Here is a 19808-nt window from a genome sequence, read left to right as displayed (position 1 = left end):
AGCAATGAAAAAAGACAAATAAGTAAAAATCTCAGATATTAAGATATAAGGAAATATTATAAACTTTCTGCCTACTAACTTGACAACCTAGTTTATAGATAACAAAACCAGTTAGGTATACAGGAGTATTCTAAAATAAACACTTAAGAAAATTTCTTACCTTGTCCTTAGACCCATCTCCAGCCCCAACTCATTTGAAAAAGAGGATTACATTATCAATTTAGGGGGAAAAAAATCTTAAATGATTGCAATGTGGGTTACACACTAGGAAGTCAGATTAAAAATATGGTCTTTTCTTTTAATTGTACAACCTCCATTTGGCTTAGTGATTCCTGGAAAAAAGAGACATGAACAAGAGACAACACTAGATTTATTAAAGACTGTAATACTACCATTTATTGTAGAAGGGAAAAAAAGCAAAAAATAATGTGACAGGAAGGAGGGAATAGACAGCTTAGTTACCAGTAACATTCTTTTTCTTTGAAATCAGTAAAGGAAAACAATATTATATGAAATAGATTCACAAGAAAGGATAAGTAGTACTCAAGAATATATTTTGTAATACAAAATTGCATTATGCAATCAGTAGCATTCAAAATTAGTTGTATCTATACAATTACAAAAAGTGACTCATTTTAACAGTGTTTTAAAAAGTTCATCATATTCAATAGGCACAGTATTTGTACAAATTCACCATAGGCTTTTAATTTTCTTGGTGCTGGGGATGGAACCTTGGGCCTCGGGCATGGTAGTTAAGTGCTCTACCACTGAGCTACATTCCCAGCCCTCACCATAAGCTTCTGAATGTCCTTACACCCAACTTCACAATTAGAATTTACAAAAGATCAAAGTTCAGAGGGTTATTTTTTTCCTTTCCTTTCCTTATTCAAGTTTGTTAAGTCAAGCAAATATATTGGGGGGGGGGCAAAATGAACATTTTTCATAGCAGAAAGACCACAAAATTGAATATAAACTATAGTTCCTTAGCCCAGCCTCACTTCCTGTTGCAGCATGGACTTTCGACAGGCACATTGGTCCAGATTCCAATTTCCTTTTGATCTCAAAGGTTGCCTCACGAAGATGTTATGTCGAAGCAGCCAGCCCATTTAGATCAGAGACAGTATTTCTTTTGCTGTTGCTTTGCTTTTTGGTGGCTATTTATTAATACAATGGCATTACTTCATTGTGACTATATACATCACTACTGTTTGTCACAATGCTGTGGAATGAACTTCCACTTCAAAGAGCAAAGTTTCTCCTGTCTACTGGCCTCATTTTCGCTGGTTTCAGATCAGCCAGTCTATAGAAAACCACTTTCAGGAGCTGGGGGTGTGCCTCAGTGGTTGAGCTTGCTTAGCAAGCACAAGGCCCTGGGTTCCATCCCCGGCATTAAAAACAGTAACAAAAAGTTGCGAGAAAATAATTTGGTACATTTCTAAGTCTAGTGTCAGTTCTCAACTCCTGCTGGGAAGGATGTGATTTTATTTTGTTGACTTGCACTAGCGAAGGCTCCGCTACTCCCCACCCATCATACAGCAGCAGAAGCCCGAGGAGCCAACGGCAAAGCTTGACTATCAGGTGCTGGGCGCCACCCATGCATCTGAAGTAGAAGTGGGAACGACCAAACTGGATCCAAATACCCTGTCCCAAGCGACCTGGGATCAAATAAACCACCACACTCTTCTTCACCAGACTGAAAGCACACAAGATCCCAGAACTTCATAAAGTATGAGTCTGGAGGTCCTTTAAGGTCACCTGCTGATTTTAGCAAATACTTCCAAACAATTTAGACTTCTCGTGTTTTTTTTTTTTTATATCAGGAGTTACACAGACATAATCTATACTTAATTTCCACTGCAGGTCTATTCATTTTTTTAAAATGCTATCGGTAAACTATTGTGTGTTAAATACACCCCAAAAATCCTAGATGTTGAAATATTTAAAAAGTATGCCAAAAATTCTAGCAAATTACTTAATATACCTTTAAACACTGATTACTTTTAATTTTCTGGACATTTTTAGCTAGGCTGTGAATTTTAGTTTTTATAATTCTGCAATTGATTCTAGACAGAAGTTCTCTAACAAGAGAAGATAAAGGCCTGGTGTCCGCTGCCCCACAGATTACAAAGTCTGTAGACAGAGCTGTGCTTCAACTTCCCAATTCACTATTTCTCATCACTTAGGTTAAAGAAGCAGAAGCCAAACCAGCCAAATTCTCTACTTTTTTTTTTTGGCAGTACGGGGGATCGAACTCAGGACCTTGCGCTTGCAAGGCAGGCGGTGGCACCACTCAGCCGAATCCCCAGCCCTCCACACTGTTTAAAGGTATCTTCTACTTGTTAATTATTCTAATGGCAGTATCAAAAATAACTGTATTTGGAATGCATTTCATGGTTTTATTTCTTGTTCTCTCAGCACACAGTGATTAGGTGGAAGGGAAGTAGCAGCCAGGCAGATAATGCTCAGGCACCATACAAGGGTAAGGTCAGATGTTGCAGCACGGAGATAACCACACCAGGAAAATGCTCAAGTAGGGGCCATGCTTCATGCTTCCCAGAAACGAGACACCTCGAGCTGGGTCTGAGCAGCAGCCATACAGAGGAGCTGAAGAACTAAAGGCTCCCCTGAGTTCACTCTGCAAAAGGAGAAGCCTTTCAGCTAGTGAGGCAGGAGAGGAAATCATGAGTTAGTTCTTAATCTGGCTAATAGCCAATAAGCAGGCTCAGGGCATGGAGAAGGGGGAGAGGGCCGCAGGGACCCATCTGGAGGGCAGCAACCTCCCAAAGCTCACAGAGCCAAGAGCCCGGGGCAAGGAGCATGTCAACCCACGGTTCCATGCAGCTGGAAGCTGTGGGAGCAGCTAGAAAGGTATACAAGGAACCATGAACCCTCTACAGACCCAGCAGGTAGCTGCCAAAAAAAGAGGTGGAGGCAGGAGCAGGTAGGAGATGGCACAAGCGACGTAAAGACAGGAACCAGAAAAGGCACAAGCTAGGCTGACAGCAACAAGGAAAAGAGTTCCAAGAGGTTACCCGGGCACGACCGGAAACGTGCCAAGAAGCAGTCACAGTGGAGGCCAAGCTGGGGTCCCTGGGCTCTGGGCTCAGCCTGGCCACAGCCGTGGCTTTGGGTGGATGTGGAGACCAACTTGGGCCTCAGTTTCCGTGACTGCACAGCAGGGTAACAAGCCCTGCTCCCCCTAAGTCTAGGCTTCCCAGGTTGGTTCTTCTAAGAGGAAGAGCCTTGTGGGGCGAAGGAAGGTGGGGGACAGAAAAGCACTGTGTGTGGGGCCAGGCATCCGGCCACGATGTGACCACCTGCAGCTCAGTGTCCTCTGTCCCTGCTCGGCCCCACGTTGAATGCCAGCACTGTTCAGAGGTCACTGGGCAGGGGCAGCGACTTCCTGCTGGCTCACACCAGGGATCTGTCTTCCTACCCACTCTCCCTGGCCCTAGTCCAGGGAAGAACGGAAAATACAATCAGTTTGAAAGCAAATATTTATACATAATGAAAAGGAAAAAGTACAGGAAGAAGCGGCAAGGTTTTTCACCTCCTTTTGGCTCTTGTCCAAAAGGAAGGAACAGTGTTTTCTGCAACTTTGATCTCGTTTGACCTAGCGTAAGGTCACAAATAAAGATATGGGTGGGAGGGGCACAAAGCAAGAAAAAAAGTTTCTGCGTTGAACACCAGAAACACATTCCACAGTCAGGCGTGTTTCAGAACTGCAGCAGACCCTAGGTCCAGATCAGGAAAGAACACGAATCACCAGAAGGTGTTATTTCTCCTGAGCCCCTTGGCCGGGCTCCCCCCAGCCTGGGGTGGGCAGAATCATTTGTTCTCAGACACTGGAGTACAAGTGTGTCCCACTGATTGGGGTAGTGGCGGTGGCCTCCATGCGGAGGGACAAATATGCAAAGTCCACGTTGACCCCAAAATTCTGTGTCCCTCACTGTGGCACCCCTGTGACCTCTAATGGAGCTGCCTGCTTCCACCAGAGGCTCGGCTGCTGCTGTTTAGCAAAGTTTTATTTATGAGAATTCAGTGGGACAACAACCCAAGAGAAAACAGTTGTGGGAGGAAGATTCTGCTCCATTAAGACACAGAACCCACCTCTCATACGGTGTTAAGAGACACGGGGTTTGGGAATCTACTGATGCTTGAAAGGCCACCCTCAAATGTTCTAGCTGCAGGCGACACCCTAGTGTGAAATACAAGGCACATGTCTGTAAGACAGAGGTTGAGAGGATATTTACAAAGCTGACCACCAACTTCCAGCCATGGTGCCTTCAGAGGTTTGCAAAACTGGCAGTGAATTATGCAAGACACACAGTGAAACACTTCTTCACAGCATCCCTAGGAAGGAAAAACATAAGAATGAATGGGTCATCCTCACCCACGCCAAAGGCTCCACTTCTGAGTGGGGAAGACCTTCCTTAGTCTCCTGGGCACCAGGGCGGCACACTCCTGAGAGGAAACCCCTGGACAGTGGGGTCAGACCTACTGGACCTGACTGCAGCTTCAACAGTTACGCCTAGTACTCTCCTGGGCAAATTACTTGTCTGTCTGACTTTCTAATTCCTCACCTGTCACGGGAGAGAGGTCTCCCCTCACCCTGCAGACCAGCAGTGGGGACTGCAGAGCATTGGTATTTAACAAACTATAGCTATCATAATCAAAGGAAGATGGGAAGGAAGGACAAACTGCTGGAAACTAAGAAATGAGTCAGGACTGCAGCGCTTTGACAGCAGCCACAATCACTGAATGCACTGAAAGAGTTAAGTCACTGTCACTGGGGCCCTCTTCATTCCTAGTGGGCAGCTTTTAAAAGGACATCTCTCAGGAGTTACTCAGCACAGGTACTGAGCAATGATGAATAGGCTCTATTTGCTCTGTGGGATTCAGGGCAGAGCGCGAGGACAGAGTGTGTCCTCCACGAATTACTGTCTCTCCAAGCAAGCCTCTCGCCTCCACAACCACACCGCTGTGTAGCATGGCACTGGGGACTCAGCCCGGCTCTGCACTTATGGTGAGGCAGGGAGAACTGAGTGACTACACTCGACTGAGCAGTGCTTGACTCTAAAGTGGCGTTTCTTGAGTGATGCACTGCACTGGAGTCCCGGGAGATAGGCAGCACAAAAGGGGTTTTAGGGCCAAATAACCCAGCCCCTCCATGGCAGCTCATGTAACCCATTAAAGGATCTGGAGAGGCAGGCAACAGGATCCTATCTAATCTTGCTTACCCTATTTCCCAAACTTACTTGATCACAGAGCCGTGGGAAAAGCTACACTAGAAGCTACAGATGGAAGAGGAGTAAGATCTAGCTTCGTGATTCCCTCCTCACAGTAAGAAATTTTCATCTGCTCATCCCATGAAACTCATTACTTGAGAAAGAACTGCATTGTTCTACCTATTCTTACACACTAGGTTTACACATGCCAATCCAGATCAAGCCAGAAGCCCTGGAGAGACATGCAGCAAGCCCAGCTCCGCGGGACAGACCCATGCTACTGTGAAGGGCTGTGCACTCAGAAGGGTCCATACTTTATACTTTCATCTCAAAATTCTAAATATTTTTTTAAAGCAACCCACAATTTTATTTTTCCCTGATCTCTGTAAATTATGTAGCTGGTTCAGGTACCAAGGTATATTCAAAATGCTGGCAGGTTGGCATGTATCTCATCAGGTGTCAGATAGGATGGGTTCTGGCTTACTTCACATAGACACCAGCTCCCTAGGACACCCTGCCCACGTTCTTCTCAAACAAGCCACTAACCTTGCCCTGAAACCGGCATGGAATGTTTTATAGGTGCTGTGCTCCAGGCTCTATGCACAAACCACCATCTGCCTTTAATGCGACAGCCTGTCAGCTTCTCATCTAATCAGTCAGCCCCCGGCACCTCCAAATCAGTCAGCTACAGACTTGGAAAACGTAAGACTGCTCTTCCCTCTTCCCAGCTCATGCAAGATCTTTCCTCAGTTAAGGAAAAGCTGGCCCAGGGATTTAGCTCAGTGGTTCCACCACCTGCTGCCCAGGTGCAAAGACCCGAGTTCGATCCCTGGTACCAAAAGAAAATTAAGGAAAAGCTTCTTTTTAGTTCAAAGGTCATGACAGAGAAGAATGGAAATTAAATGGCTGCATCAAAATGAGGGAAAAATCATTGGCCAATTCTGAGAGGCTGTTCGTGAAAGGTGCTATTTAAAAAGCCTTGAAGCATCAGACTCTGAGCAGGAAGGGGCCTGTAGGGATAATGTACTCCAACCCACTCCAGTTATCAATGCCTCCTCTGAGGTCTGAGTAGTCAGGAAAGCTGGCCAGGGCCACACTGCGAATGAGGAAGCCCCGCGCTCCAGAGCCCTGGTCCTCCTTACTCTCCCACTCTAAACTCATCTGCAACTTTCCCGGAGTGGGCTATGGCAAAGGAGCAAGTAGAGTTGAGATCCCTCCATCTCTTGCTCAGTGACATTAAACTGATGCTCACCTTTAAAAAAAAAAAAGAAGAAGAAACCCACCCAAAGCCACAGGTTAAAAGAGTGCTAAGGTACACGTATATATTTATTCACTTGATAATAGGGTAGAATGTTCCCCAAACCAGGAACCGGTAGCCTAGTCAACACCCACAGTGAGTTATATAATTAGGGTGAGTGAAGGGGTGACCCTTAGCTTACAAATCTATAAAACAGATATGTAACCTTTGGCTATTTGGTTCAAGGCATTTTAATAAATAAGATATACCCTCTGAAACTAACTCTCTAAACTAAAAGGACCTGTGTAAACATACTGTCACCCACAAATGACAGAAATTATATTTCCAAATACAGTCTTACCTTGCAAATGGAATGAAGGAGAGGCTATACCTACAAAGAAAAGCAAAGGAGATCAACTGAATGAAAGGCGTGGAAGGTCACCCAGCAGAATGGGCTTCTGAGCTCTGAAGGCCTTCAGTGATTCCTTCAGATCTGCCCTTCTCGCCTGGGTGGGGTGCGCACATGCATGCGCGTGCTCACACACACACACCCACGCACGCGCGCGCATGCATACACATGCTTATGCTAACACACTGCATCCCAGGCGGCCACAGAAGGGGGGAAAAGGCCAATGGAGAGGCAGCCTGCCCAACCTCGGCCTCCCTAGGGGAAAAGACTGCTGTCACCAGCACTGACCACTCAAAATAGGCAGAGTACAGACATCCAGGTGGCACAGGAGCCCCATTCTGAAAGATCTATAAATAAAATCCAGAACAGCTGTCCTATCATTTTATAAACCCTCACCAGAAGGTAACTTCAAACCAGTTAGGATAAATTTCTGCTGTTCCTTTTAATTTTAAAATAAATCAATGGAACACTTCTAACTACTCTATGAATTAAAATGTAACTGAGCTACAATTCTGGAAGAACCCAAGCCCCGAGGTGCCTTGGCAAATCCACACTGCCTGAAGGGGACTACGGAGGGAGCTGCTTCACCACTAAGCAGGTAGGCTCTGTGTCAGACAAGATGCAAGGAGATCAAGCCTTAAAGAGCAAAGAGTCAGAATATGATGGAGTTGAAGGGAAGTATCTTTCATTGTGCCCCTACAGATGCTGAGCCTTCAAAACTTCTGCACAATCACTCTATAAGCAAAAAGGGCCAAGTGCAGGTGGGCACCAATTTCTGCACCCTGAAGCAAACCAAACTATGAATGCAGCCATCAAAGCAGGCCTTTCAGCACCTTCTACCACTATGTGTGCGTCATCCTGAACTCAGGGCACCCCTTTCTCTGTATCTCACCCTTACCATGCACAGAAGCTCATTTATGTGTAAACAAGGTAAACTCCAAGAGGCAGTTTGAAGCATCTATTCAAAGTCCAGAATTACGAAAGGGAAGATGGGAGTTAAGCTAACAAGCTCAAGATCGACTAATACCAAACTGGAGCTCCCTGATCCTGGGGAGCTTTGATTCTTCCAGTCCTCTCTTTTCTTCACATTGTAACAAATATTTTTTTCCCGAAACAGATCACAGTCACAGCTATCCTGAGACTGTTCTGGCAGAAACATCTCTCACACTGTGAAAGTATCACAGAAATGTCTCAGGCCTACAGACTCCACACACACTTCTTCCCTTTCCCTTTGACACTGCGCCAATCTGAAGCAGCTCTGAACCTAAAGCTCCACTCAAGGTTTTGAAAACCCACGTCTCCTGCAGCCCTTTTACCAGGCTTGGCCCTTGAGTTACAATCTCCTAGCTTCACCTGAGTTCCCAAAGCCTACGGCCCAGGGCATACGCTGGTCCCACAGCCCACAGCCACCCGGCTTCCCACGTCTCAGCCTCGGCTTCGCCTCTCCTCCTGACAGCCCCCCTTGTCTTTCTGTTTCATGATTCACTCCCTCACAAGATGACACTCATTATTTCTTACTATTCTCCTTGTTTGGTTAATGTCTATTTGACGCACAGCCTCTTTGTACCAGCCCTCAGAACACTCCTGCAGCCCCAGCACTTATGGTACACGAGCGGCTGAATAACATCTGTACATCTCAAAATCACTGGTGAGCTCAGCAAAAATGCCCGTCACAGCCTCCTGTGACGGCTCAAGACAATGAATGGCCCCTGTTGGTGAGCGGCCTCTGCTCTGGAGCCGGACTTCCCTGGCATGGCTGAGAACTCTTAACCTGAAAAGCTTCTGCATTTTGCTAATCCTCCCCCTCCCATGGCACTCGGGTTTCTAGTCCCTTCGGCTGCGTTAGTCAGAGGTCTACGTGGGGGAAGACAGCTGAAAAGGTTACCTACCACGTCAAGGCCAAGGACTGTAAAATGCAGAAGATGAGGGCAAGTGCCTTTTTTTTCCACTGAAAGAAAGATACAGTTATAGAAAAGCATGTGACAAGGGGCATGAACCAAAGAGGTGATGGGAAATGAAAATACATACTTACCCAAAAGGCAGAACACAAGGTGAGTGCAAAGCACAACTAGAGGGAGAGATGAAGCATTAATTAATACATGACGATGACAATATTGAATAAAAACCCTGTACAGATGTAGCACTCTTGGCAAAAAGCACACTCACGAGACGGGGTATTCAGGTCATAGACCAAGCATTTCATAGCATTTAACCCATCCGAGCGTCCACGATTGGCAACAGAGTTAAAATCCTCCAGATATCAAACTAGCCAAACTAGCTAACCGTGCAGGGCAAGGAGAGATAATAAAATCACCTTTCCTCATCCATCCCGTTTTCATTCAGACATAAAGGAAGCTTAACACAAGTCTCTGTATTTTAACTCTTGCCAACCACTGGACTCTGGTGTGAAAGCGCATGCGAGTGTCTGAAGCATTTCTACATAAATATGGGGAAAAATCATTTCATGATTAAAGTATGACTATAGCTGTTGTTTTGGTTTGGGTCTAGATGTCCCCCCAAAGCCCTTATGCGGTCATAGGATTGATCTAGAGTATGTGAAGCTGGAATTGATTCATGGTGCCATGCTAGGCTCAAGAGCACTAGGATTAAGGGTGTGAGTGCTGCCCGCAGTAAGTAGTCTGAATACAATAAAGGGGCAGGGAGACGCTGTTAACTCTCTTCTTGCCTTTGCTGCCTTGTGTGTCCCACATTGTTTCTCCTCTGTGATGCCTGTTTGCCATCCCTGCCTGGGAGTCGGCTCATTACGGACTGAAACCTCTACAAACTGTAAGACAAATAAACCCTTTCCCCTCTAACTTTGGGTGTCTGGTATTTTGTCTCAGCAACAAGAGAAAAGTAACTAACACAGCTGTCTAAGGCCCCATGTTGCCTTTCCCAGGGCCCGGCTATGGCATGGGGAAACACAACTACGTTTTACCCTCGGTCACAGCTAAGGCCTCAATGGACTATGAAGCTGTGGCTGCTCAAAGGCAAGGTGACACCAGCTGAAGACATCTTGGTTCCTTGAGAACCCAGCAGTAATATAAAAGAGAAAGGTTTCCCCTGGGCAAAGCTGAGTTCCTTATCAGCTCAACTCATGCCACCTACTGTCCTGGGAATGCTCTCCTTTCTGCCCTCATCAGCTTGAGATTTGCATCCACATAGGATCACCGCCTGCTAAGTCACCCAATGCTCCTTCCAATTACTGTGTGTACCCAATAAATGCTGGCTAGCTCGGACAGTCTTTGTCTTTGCCCACTATGAGGAACTGACTCCCATCCCTCCCCCCCCATACACTTTGAAATTACACAAGCCTCTAATGTGTTTTTTCTCTTTAGGCCTCATGGGCTCTGATATATGAGGACAAAGGTCAACATGAGATGTTACTTGTTTACATGTCACCTGACCCTTCCTCTAAGTCCTTCCTAGAAAGCTCTTTCTGCAAGACACCTGTCTAAGCCAAGAACAGCTGGAGCTTGAGCCACCAGCTGTGCCTTCCATCTCTACCCATCAATGACAGAAACCATTCAACCAACACGTCCAGGATATGTCCTTGTTGACACGAAATCAACAGCACACGTGGTCATGGCTCTGGAGAATGTACCTACTTGAACAAGTGAGTTGTACACAATGAACTCAAGGTATGTTGTCCAAATGTCCCAATGCTGATAACTATACCAAGAGTCCAGGGAATAGAGTCTGAAATTATTTTGACAGCCACATGGAAGATTTCTCCAAAAATGGGAGGGGCATTCTGGGCTGATGGGACAGGAAGATACGGCCACACCAAAGGCACAGCTATTGGAGCACGGTACAGGGTGGAGCCTTCACTGCAGCAAGACTGATGAAAACAAGATCTAGATCCCAAAGTCATACAATGATGAGGGAAAAAAGCCTATCCTGGATGACTGGACGTCACTCTGCAGAATGAAACCAAGGGTTTCTGGGTTATTCCCTCAAAGGGCCGGGGATTTAGCTCAGTGGTTCCGCCACCTGCCTCAAAAGCGCAAGGACCCAAGTTCGATCCCCGGTAACAAAAAAGAAAAAAAAAAAGTTATTCCCTCAAAGCTCTGCCTGTATGTGGCTCAGGTGGGAAGGTGTCCAAGCTCTTACTACCATATGGATTGGCAAGTGTGGTCAGTAATGGCCTCTGTGAGTGCTTTATGGACCTGGCAGTGCCTTGACACCAAGGAGACGAAGGCAGTGGCAGGCAGGGCTGAGTATTAGGTGAAGAAAATGCTCCCTCCTTATGACTCACTGATGATTGATTTTTTTTTTTTGGTACCAGGGATCGAACTTGGGTCCTTGAGCTTGCATAGCAGGTGGCGAAACCACTGAGTTAAATCCCCAGCCCCAAAATGCTCCCTCTTGCCATGGGGCTTCACCAATTGGGTAATAAGATGACAGAAGGGGTAAAAAGGAGGTCCTTAGGTTTAAGAGGGAAAACATTCCATGCAGCAGAAATAAAAACTGCCATGTAAGAAGCACAGATGAAAAGCCGAACTCACCAGCACCAGGATCGTTGCAATCAGACGCGTGGGCTCAAACATGCGCTTCAGCTGCTTCATGGGGCCCATGAGGAAGATAGTGCTAAGAGGCAAAGACACAGACACTGCTCAGAGCAGAGCAGCCCCTCTGGGCACATCACTCACACCCACACACACACCCACACACACACCCACACACACACACACACACAAGCTCCAGCAGCAGGAAGAGCAGGAATGGCAGCGAACGTCTGAGCAGCACGCACTCCGGGCCAACACCATGCTTACAAACCTCTCTGCTTTACTCTCATCAACTCCAACAGTGCCCCATGGGCAGGAACGATGAGTGTGCTTAGGGGGTGTGATCAAAAGATACAGCGAATGTTTAGATTTTTTAAAATTTATTCTATTAAGGCAGGGGATTTAGCTCAGTGGTTTCGCTGCCTGCTGCGCAAGCACAAGGACCCGAGTTCGATCCTCAGTACAAAAAAAAAAATTTATTCTATTAAATGACACATCACCATGAATCCCCCTCACTTCGAAAACACTTATCCTATTATTCTTGTCACTTTCTAAAGCAGTTCTGGAAGGCTTCTTTCAGGAGTGTCTTTAACTGTTCACAGTCATTTTGACTTTGGGGAAGAGCCAGAAGTCACATAGTGCCAGATCTGGTGAATTAGGTAGATAAGGACACACTGTAATATTTTTACTTGATAGAAAATGGCATAAATCTTTTGAATCAATTCAGAATATCCAGCCATGACAGCACAACTAAAGACCCTACCCTCATGAAAGAGGACTTCCAGAACGGCTCCAGAAAGTGGCAAGAATGATGGGATAAGTGTGTTTGAAGGAAAGGGGAGTATTTGAGGGGGATTAATGGCAATGTCTTTTACTGCAATAATTTTTTTAATTTAAACATTCACTGCAAACATAAACTAATACAAATTTTAAAAATTAAAATAAAAAATTAAATGCCGCATACATACAAAACAAATGGTACAGATTACAGGTAAGACCACAAACCCCTAGTTACTCCTGGGAAATAACCACTTTCTCCCTTTATGACTTCCTACACAGTGCAGTGAGAATGTGTTTCCTTAGGATTCGCTGCAGCGCTCCTGTGGACTATACCACATACCATGTAATTATGCTCACTCTAGACTGTACATTCAAACTATGATGTCTGCCTATAGCAAACCGCCCAGAAGTTAGTATTTGGGAAACCATGAGAAGCAACATTAGACGTCTCTCAGGGCCAGCACCTTGGTGTCTTGGCATTAATAAATTAACTTCAAGAAGGTGACCAGTCATGCACTCAACCATCTGTTTGACTTTTTCCAGCCAGGAGGACGTAATCAGGAAAAGCTTCCCAGAAGAGGTGGCTTTTGAGCCTGGTCTTGACAAACGAGCAAGCATCCAGCCAGCCCAGGGGCTGTAACTGAGTAGCTCCACGGCCCAGCAGGTATGGCCTCGATGTGAGAATGAAGGAGGCACAGAAACCCAGCAGAGGGACGCTGCAGGGCTCAAGGGAGAGAGAGCAGGGCCAAAGCTAAGAGCGCTCAGACACCACCTTCTCTAGGAGGCCCTGCCTGACTCCACTCAGTGGGCCCAGCTGGCCCTCCCTGGCATCCCCTCACCCTCTCCTGATTGGCACCAGTTTATACAGCTGTCTGCCACCTGGATGGCCAGTAAGCTCCCTGGGGTAGGGAATGAGCCCTGTTTATCTCTGTAGCTTCAGAGCCTAGAGCATAATCAAGGCATCCCCAGTGAACATCAAAGCCAGTAAGTGAGGGACAAATGGCCATGGGACAAAGAGAAAGGACACGGAGCTAGGTAAGTGAGGTCAATGCCCGGCCTTGAGGAAACGTCATGGGGAGTAGGGCAGCCTGGAGCCCCAGACTTCTGTACACAAAATGACCAAGTTGAGGTTCCTGTGGGCCGCTCAGACAGAGGCCAGGCCAGATGCCCTGCCAGAGAGGTGGGACTGGAGATGAGGGGACAGGTGGGGCTCAAGCCTCAGAGCGAATGAGCTGGACCTGGGCTCTGTGCATCCCCAGTGTACACAACAGCTGCCGCCTCCAGAAAGCACCCAGCTGCGTGAGCCGACACTCTGGGCTGGGCTGGTCAGATGCTAAGTTATGACCAGGCAAGCGCTTTTAGAACCAGCCACTTGGCTCTGATGGCAGCGAGACCATAGCAACAGGGAGAATCCACCCAGATGCTCCTGCCTCAGCTCTCCCCATGAAAGGTCTCAGCGATGACGTGTTTCCCCACTTTTTCCCTGGGCACTTTAAAGACAAACTAAGACATAAAATATTTTGAAATAATATGCACCACTGTCATGCATTCCAACTACCACTTCTCTAAATCCTTACAATCGCCGGAGCATCCTCCCTCACTTCCCTCAGACATAATCCACATCTATTTTTCCATCTACCGACTGGCAAAGATTGGGTAAAAAAGTGCTTACCTCCCAATTGATGCGATGTTACCCAAGGTGTAGAACACTGCGAAGAGGGAGAGTCCCTTACCGGGCACCCATAGCAGAAAAGTTCCCTGGTAGATAACCACAGGGCATTTGCACATGAGCAACCTCTGACCACACCACACACAGGAACTCACAGGGGAACCCTCCCCATCCCTCTCTCTTTCTTCTTTTGTCTTTTCACAGTACTATGGATTGAACCCAGGGCCTTCACCCTGAGCTACACCCTCAACCCTTTTTTATTTTTAATTTTGAGACAGAGTCTTGCTAAATTGCTAAGTTCCCCGGCTTGGGCTTGAACTTGCAAGCAGGAATCCTGCTTCAGCCTCCCAGAGTGCTGGGATTACAGGCGAGTACCACCTACCACCATGCCCAGCCTTCCTACCCATGTATTTTAGTGAAGAACAGAAGAGAAAAGGATACTGATGAAAGGGGCAGAAGGAAGGGAAACCTTACCAACAGTGAGCAGAGGATTCCTATAGCAAAGCATGCGATGAATCCTTTTATCCTGGTACCCCAGCTTAATGATGATGCCTCAACCACCTGAAATGTCAAAACAAAGATTACATATGTATACTTACCAAAAACAAAGGAAGCACAAAATCAAACTTAGAAGTGGTGTTAATTTGCGCTGGAGGACAGGGAGAACAGAACCCTACAAACTGACAGGGGCAGGGCCTCATCAAATCCAGCTCTTGTCAAAACTGTAACCACCTGTCTTCTCCAGCAGGTGACACAAGGTCCCCAGGCCTCTGGCCAAGCATCTCCAGAGCTGAAGCCCCCTGCTTCGGGCACAAACAGGGAGGCCAGCCCGCAGGCCCAGGGCACCTTCTGACAGCCCAGCAGGACGAGAACCGTGATTGGGAAGGCCTGAGATCCACCGGGCAGGGCCACAGGACACAGGGTGCACCTAGGGGGCACCATCATCCTCTCCTAGGTCCAGCAGCCCAGCTGCAGCAGGTGCTGCTCCTACAGCATCTGTGGGAGCTCAAGGCAAAGCCTGGCATCCTTACCAGGGGCCTCCATGCCATTCACCCTCTGTACAGGTCCTGGCACAGGCAAATCACCCAAGTGTGAGACAGAGCCTCCATACTGCTCCGTTCATCCTGACTCTGCCTCTGAATCCCTACTGAACCCCTCCCCAGAGCAAAGTTCAGAAGAAACCAAGATTTCCAGGAAAGCCTGGGAGCAGCTGCCAATGGTTCTTTTCTCACGTTAAAGATGACAACCAAGCCTCCACTTTCCTAGGCGTCCCCATGACACAAGAGGGCACTGCTGCTCCCACCTGGATCTAAGCAGCTGCAGTGGGCAGCCAAGCCCAAGCCAGGTCCAAGCGTATTCATCCAGGGCTCCCCAGGGGGCTGGCACAGTCTCCACCCCACAAAGGGCTCGAAGCTGCCGGCCACATCCCACCCTGCTGATGGAGGAAGGTGGTGGGGGTAGAGAATGCAAGGGACGCTCAGGGACCTGTTTCCAACCTGTGAAACCGGAAGCTGCAAGAGAAGGGCCAGAGGCTCCCCCAGGTGTGGCAGGTACTGCTGTGGAATGGCTTTGCCCCACTCAGAAGAAAGGTATGTGGGTCATCAAAAGGCTTCTCTTCCCACTCCCATCTAGCCACAAGAATTGAAACGGGTTCCTGACACTCAATCCTGCACACACACAGCACCAGCAGGAGTTTGTGGCAGCAGATGACCCTGCACAGAGCACAGTCGGGGATAGCACAGTCTGGGATGGCACAGTCGGGGATGGCACAGAGCTAGGAGCTTGGCTTCCACACTGAGGACTCTCCGCCTTGAACAGTGTTTCTTCAAATCTCTCTGGCTCCAGAATGAGACACCTGACGCTCTGTTACCAGTCCGTCCTGGGCCCCAACGGAGTCACTTCTCATCAACCACAGCACCGCCCTCCAAGGTCAGGATAAAATGAAAAACCTCTCTTCCCACTGGAGCAAAAACCAACAAAGAACTTACCTTGCCAGGGTGGAAACAAAAATGGAGCTGTGTGCAGGAAGAAAAAAGTAGCAGCAGACTTAGATTGGATTTGGTACCTGAGCTCTGCTTGCCATACTCAAAGAGACCAACCTTTTTCAAAATTTTTTTTAACAGGCTATGGTTAAATATCACATTTGAACTGGCCTTGGCATTCAGAGTGCTAAATAATCTCGATGGGACAGTGAGATTCCAGCCCTTGTAAAAAATCAAATCACCAGCAAGAAGGAGCAGTTCTACCAAAAACGTATTTCCAGTTTCTACTTTCAGAAAGGAAAGTGACACTTTGGTTCCATGAGCCTGTCCAGATGAATCCATCCAAATGTTACCCTTTGTTTGCTAATATGGGGAGGGAGGTAATTTCACCATTGTGTTTTTCAGCTGGATGTGGTTCCAAGTTCTTTCACCTGAACACTTGGTCAAAGGCAGGAAGCCACTGTTCCACTTTTAAATGGACTCAGTGAAAGCAAAACACTTCTTTTTGAAAATTAGTTCAACTGATGTAAAACATCGCAGTTGCTAGAAGCTGCACTAGTGCCCGCGGGTTGGCTGGTTGGTTTGTTTCGGTTTTGGTTTTGAGGGGGGAGGATTAGAGGAGCTAACAGTACCTGGATCCAAGGTGCAGGCCATGTGTTCACAAGCTGTCCGACCGGCAGCCAGGCACAAAGATCCCTTTGCTGACAAGACTCGGAGGGAAGAAGGGTTCTTGCCAAGATGTAAAGCTATGAATTGTTCTGGAGACCGGACTGGTAATCACAACAAGGTGAAAAAAGGAATTCTGTTCTATTCCTGTGATTTAAGGTCAGATACTGTTCAAACCTGTCTTGCCCTAAGAATCCTTCACAGGAAACACAAAACATCCTTTCAAGAACAAGTGCGAAACTAGGACTTGAAGTGCGTCTATGAAGTACCAATTAGAAAACTCCTCACAAGGCTGTTTATGATTAGTCACAGCCACGCAAACTTTATATCCTCTCGGAGAGCTGGGTCTGAACTACTCAAACTTCTATGGTTTGCATCAAAATAATAAGAATTTTTAAAAACCTCCGGGGGGGGGGTTGTTATATAATTGAATGTGAAAAGATTTTTAAGGCCCCTTCCCCTAGCTTACCTTACCATACAAATAAATACCACCACAGAATCCTCCAGCGTTGCTAACCTCAAAACCATGGAAAATGTGAGATGATCACATTAATCGCAATATTCTAAAGGAAACCCCAACCTAGTAAGTGAAAACTAAGCCAAAACAGCCCAGAAAATTAAGCCTGTCAGCTGCAAACTGCTTCCAGGAGTTCGACTCCGGAAGGATCACCCAGTGAGACACACACAAGACTCTCACGTGAAAAGAGGAAACTGACAGCAGAATTTTAGAACATGAGAAAAGCGCCTAATCTTTTACAAATAGATGTAACATCTGCCTGCGTTTACAATAGTTAAGCCCTTTGTTGTATCTAACATGGGTATTCACCATTTGGGGTTAAAAAAAAAAAAAAAACAGCATTCTGTTTTCAAATTGTAATACAGCACTCACTGGATGATTTTCTAAATATGCAATGCCTGCATCATCCCAATGCCAACACTCGACCCCCAAGAGTCTTCAGAACGTAGAGTGTTTCTCTCTCAGCCCGGAATGCTCCCAACACCTTGCTGGCAGTCTATGGGGCACAACAAGGAGGGTCAACTGGTGTGTCAAACCGGTCAGCCCCTCTGAAGTTCAACAAGAGGGTTCAGAGAGGCCAGAAACCAATCAAAAAGAACCCCAGGAACTACCTCTGAGCCCTGACCAATGAATAAAGGCAGTAATTTAAAAAGAACCCACCAAGCTGTTGTGAAATATATATATATTTTAAAGTTGGGCCTCAATTCTCTAACACTTGATTCCTATAGTGTTAAGGTGAAGATTCGTTAAGCAAGTTGAGATTTCAGAAGCAGTGGAGGAACCAGAATTAAACAAAACAACCCTCAGAATAAAATCAGTCACAAAAGTGGGTGAGAGCAACAGGCTGAGAAAATCAGGAGAAACACTGAATTCAAGAGAGAGGGGAGACAGGTTTCCAGTTGAAAAGGTTTCCTGTTTCCAGACAGGTTTCCATCTTGCTCGACACCTTCATTTTACAGATGGAAAAACTAGCACGCCGCAAAGTAAAACGTGATTGTGTCTTCCAGGAGGGAAAACCAAAAGCAAACGGTGACAGCACCCAGAATGGAAGCAGATCATTCTGTGCGGTTCGGGCAGTCCTTCCTGATAAATCAGCAGGGAGTGCCCGGAGACGCGCGCGCCTGCAGAGTCCGGGTACTGACCCAGGTGAACGAGGGAGGCTCGGCGAGCTCACAGCTGGGCCGTGGAGTCTGACACGACGACGAGGGGGCCAGCTGCAGAAGGTCGGGGCTGGGATCGCGGGGCGTCCCGGGGTATCGCCAGGGACGGAGTGCGGAAGAGCGCGGGACAGCACAGGAGCCCCAGGAGTGACGGGGTCCTCGTGACGCCCCCGGGCAGAGGAAGGAAGCGGCAGAGCTTCTTCCCGAGAAGGTCTGGGGTCCCCGCTTTGCCCCGCGTCCGCAAGGCTCTCACCTCGGACAGGCCGCTCCGGTCCTCGGTGTCCTGCCCGCTCAGCACCTTCTTCAGCTTGTCCATCCCGAGCCCGGCTCCGGCCGCGGCCCTTCGCGCAGCCTGTTGCGCTCAGGGGACCGCGCTTCCGGTTGCCCCGCCCAACCCGGCGCGCCCCGCCCAACCCGGCGCGCCCCGCCCACCTTCCGGAACTGCCCGAAGAGTCGGGCTCAGGTCCACCCGGGAGGGCGTTCCCAAACACCCCTACTGCTCCTGCGCGTGCTCCAAGCCGGAAGTGCCCTCCCTTCCAGGCCAGTCATAAATCCGCTCCATGTGTGATGAGTACTACGTCGTCCGAGGTTCTGGAGAAACTAGAAAGGTGAAGTTTTGTGCAGAGTTGTGCACAAAAGTTGTGGTTAATCCACTTTGTGAGTGTACTACACGGGAAAAGACTTAAAAAATCATTTGAGGGTAACTGCAAGAAATTAAATCTGTAACAACTTTGTGAATATGTAAAATAAAATAAAGCAACACCACTATAATTCCCACTGGAAATGCATCAAGAAGTATGTTTTGGGCAAAAATCAAAGATCATTTGAACTTGGCCAAAAGGAAAGGAGTCTTGGATGGCTTTGTGTTTATTGAACGGTTTGCTATGGTTGTCGTCATGTTGAAGTGGAAATTCTACTTTTTTTTTTTTTCCATTAAGTTTATTGGTACATTTTAGGTACAAAATTCAGTTACATTCATCATTGGGATCTTGTACCATTACATGAGTATCTTGGTTCTTATTTTTTTTCCCCTTCCCCTGCCATCCCTTCACCCCCTCCACCCTTTGCATAAATTTAACTTTGAGGGAATCTTTCTGTAATAAGAAACCCCTAGAGTGTTTTTTCATCACTGAGTGGCTTAATAACTTGTAATAAATCATTTGACCTTTTCAGAATTAAGCCCTTGATTGTGAAATAAGGAAAATAATGTTTAACTCTCTTACAAGGATAGTATTTTTGTTTGTTTGTTTTTGTTTTTTTTGTTTTGTTTTGTTTTTGTATTAAATTCTTTTATTGGTACATTATAGGTATACAACACAATTACATTTTTCATTGGGAATTGTACCTTTATATAATGCATCTTGGTTCTTATTTTTTGCCCATTCCTAGCCCTCCCTTCACGCCCTCCACCCTTCCCTATTTACAAAGACTTTATTTCTATTTTTTCCATTTCTCATCATTTTTTCCTTTCCCTTCTTTCCTTTCCCCTGCCCCTCCCACTACCCCTACCCCTTTGGACCTTTTATTCCTATTTTACATTATTGATTATTCATTCTAATCATTGGTACATTTTAAGTATACAATATAATGACATTCATCATTGGAAATTTGCACCTTTACATAGTCTCTCTTGGTTCTTGTTTTTCACCCTT

General features: G+C 46.8%; 1 protein-coding gene across 1 annotated transcript; it reads right to left on the bottom strand.

Moving 5' to 3' along the window:
- Positions 1-352: 352 nt before the first annotated feature.
- On the bottom strand, positions 353-18565 carry Sft2d2 (SFT2 domain containing 2). The gene is made up of 8 exons (XM_004865219.3): positions 18410-18565; positions 14306-14392; positions 13835-13920; positions 11383-11464; positions 8907-8942; positions 8764-8822; positions 6827-6856; positions 353-4353 (listed from the first exon to the last, which is right to left on the bottom strand). Exons 1-8 carry the CDS (start codon positions 18470-18472, stop codon positions 4314-4316), a joined length of 483 nt encoding a protein of 160 aa, XP_004865276.1. The 5' UTR covers positions 18473-18565; the 3' UTR covers positions 353-4313.
- Positions 18566-19808: the final 1243 nt, after the last annotated feature.

The sequence above is a fragment of the Heterocephalus glaber genome, unplaced genomic scaffold, assembly GCF_053883595.1.
Source record: "Heterocephalus glaber isolate CG9 unplaced genomic scaffold, H.glaber_assembly_v1.0 deba00000738, whole genome shotgun sequence".
NCBI lineage: Eukaryota > Metazoa > Chordata > Mammalia > Rodentia > Bathyergidae > Heterocephalus > Heterocephalus glaber.
Note: the sequence above shows the minus strand (reverse complement) of the source record. Positions and strands in the feature narration are given on the sequence as shown.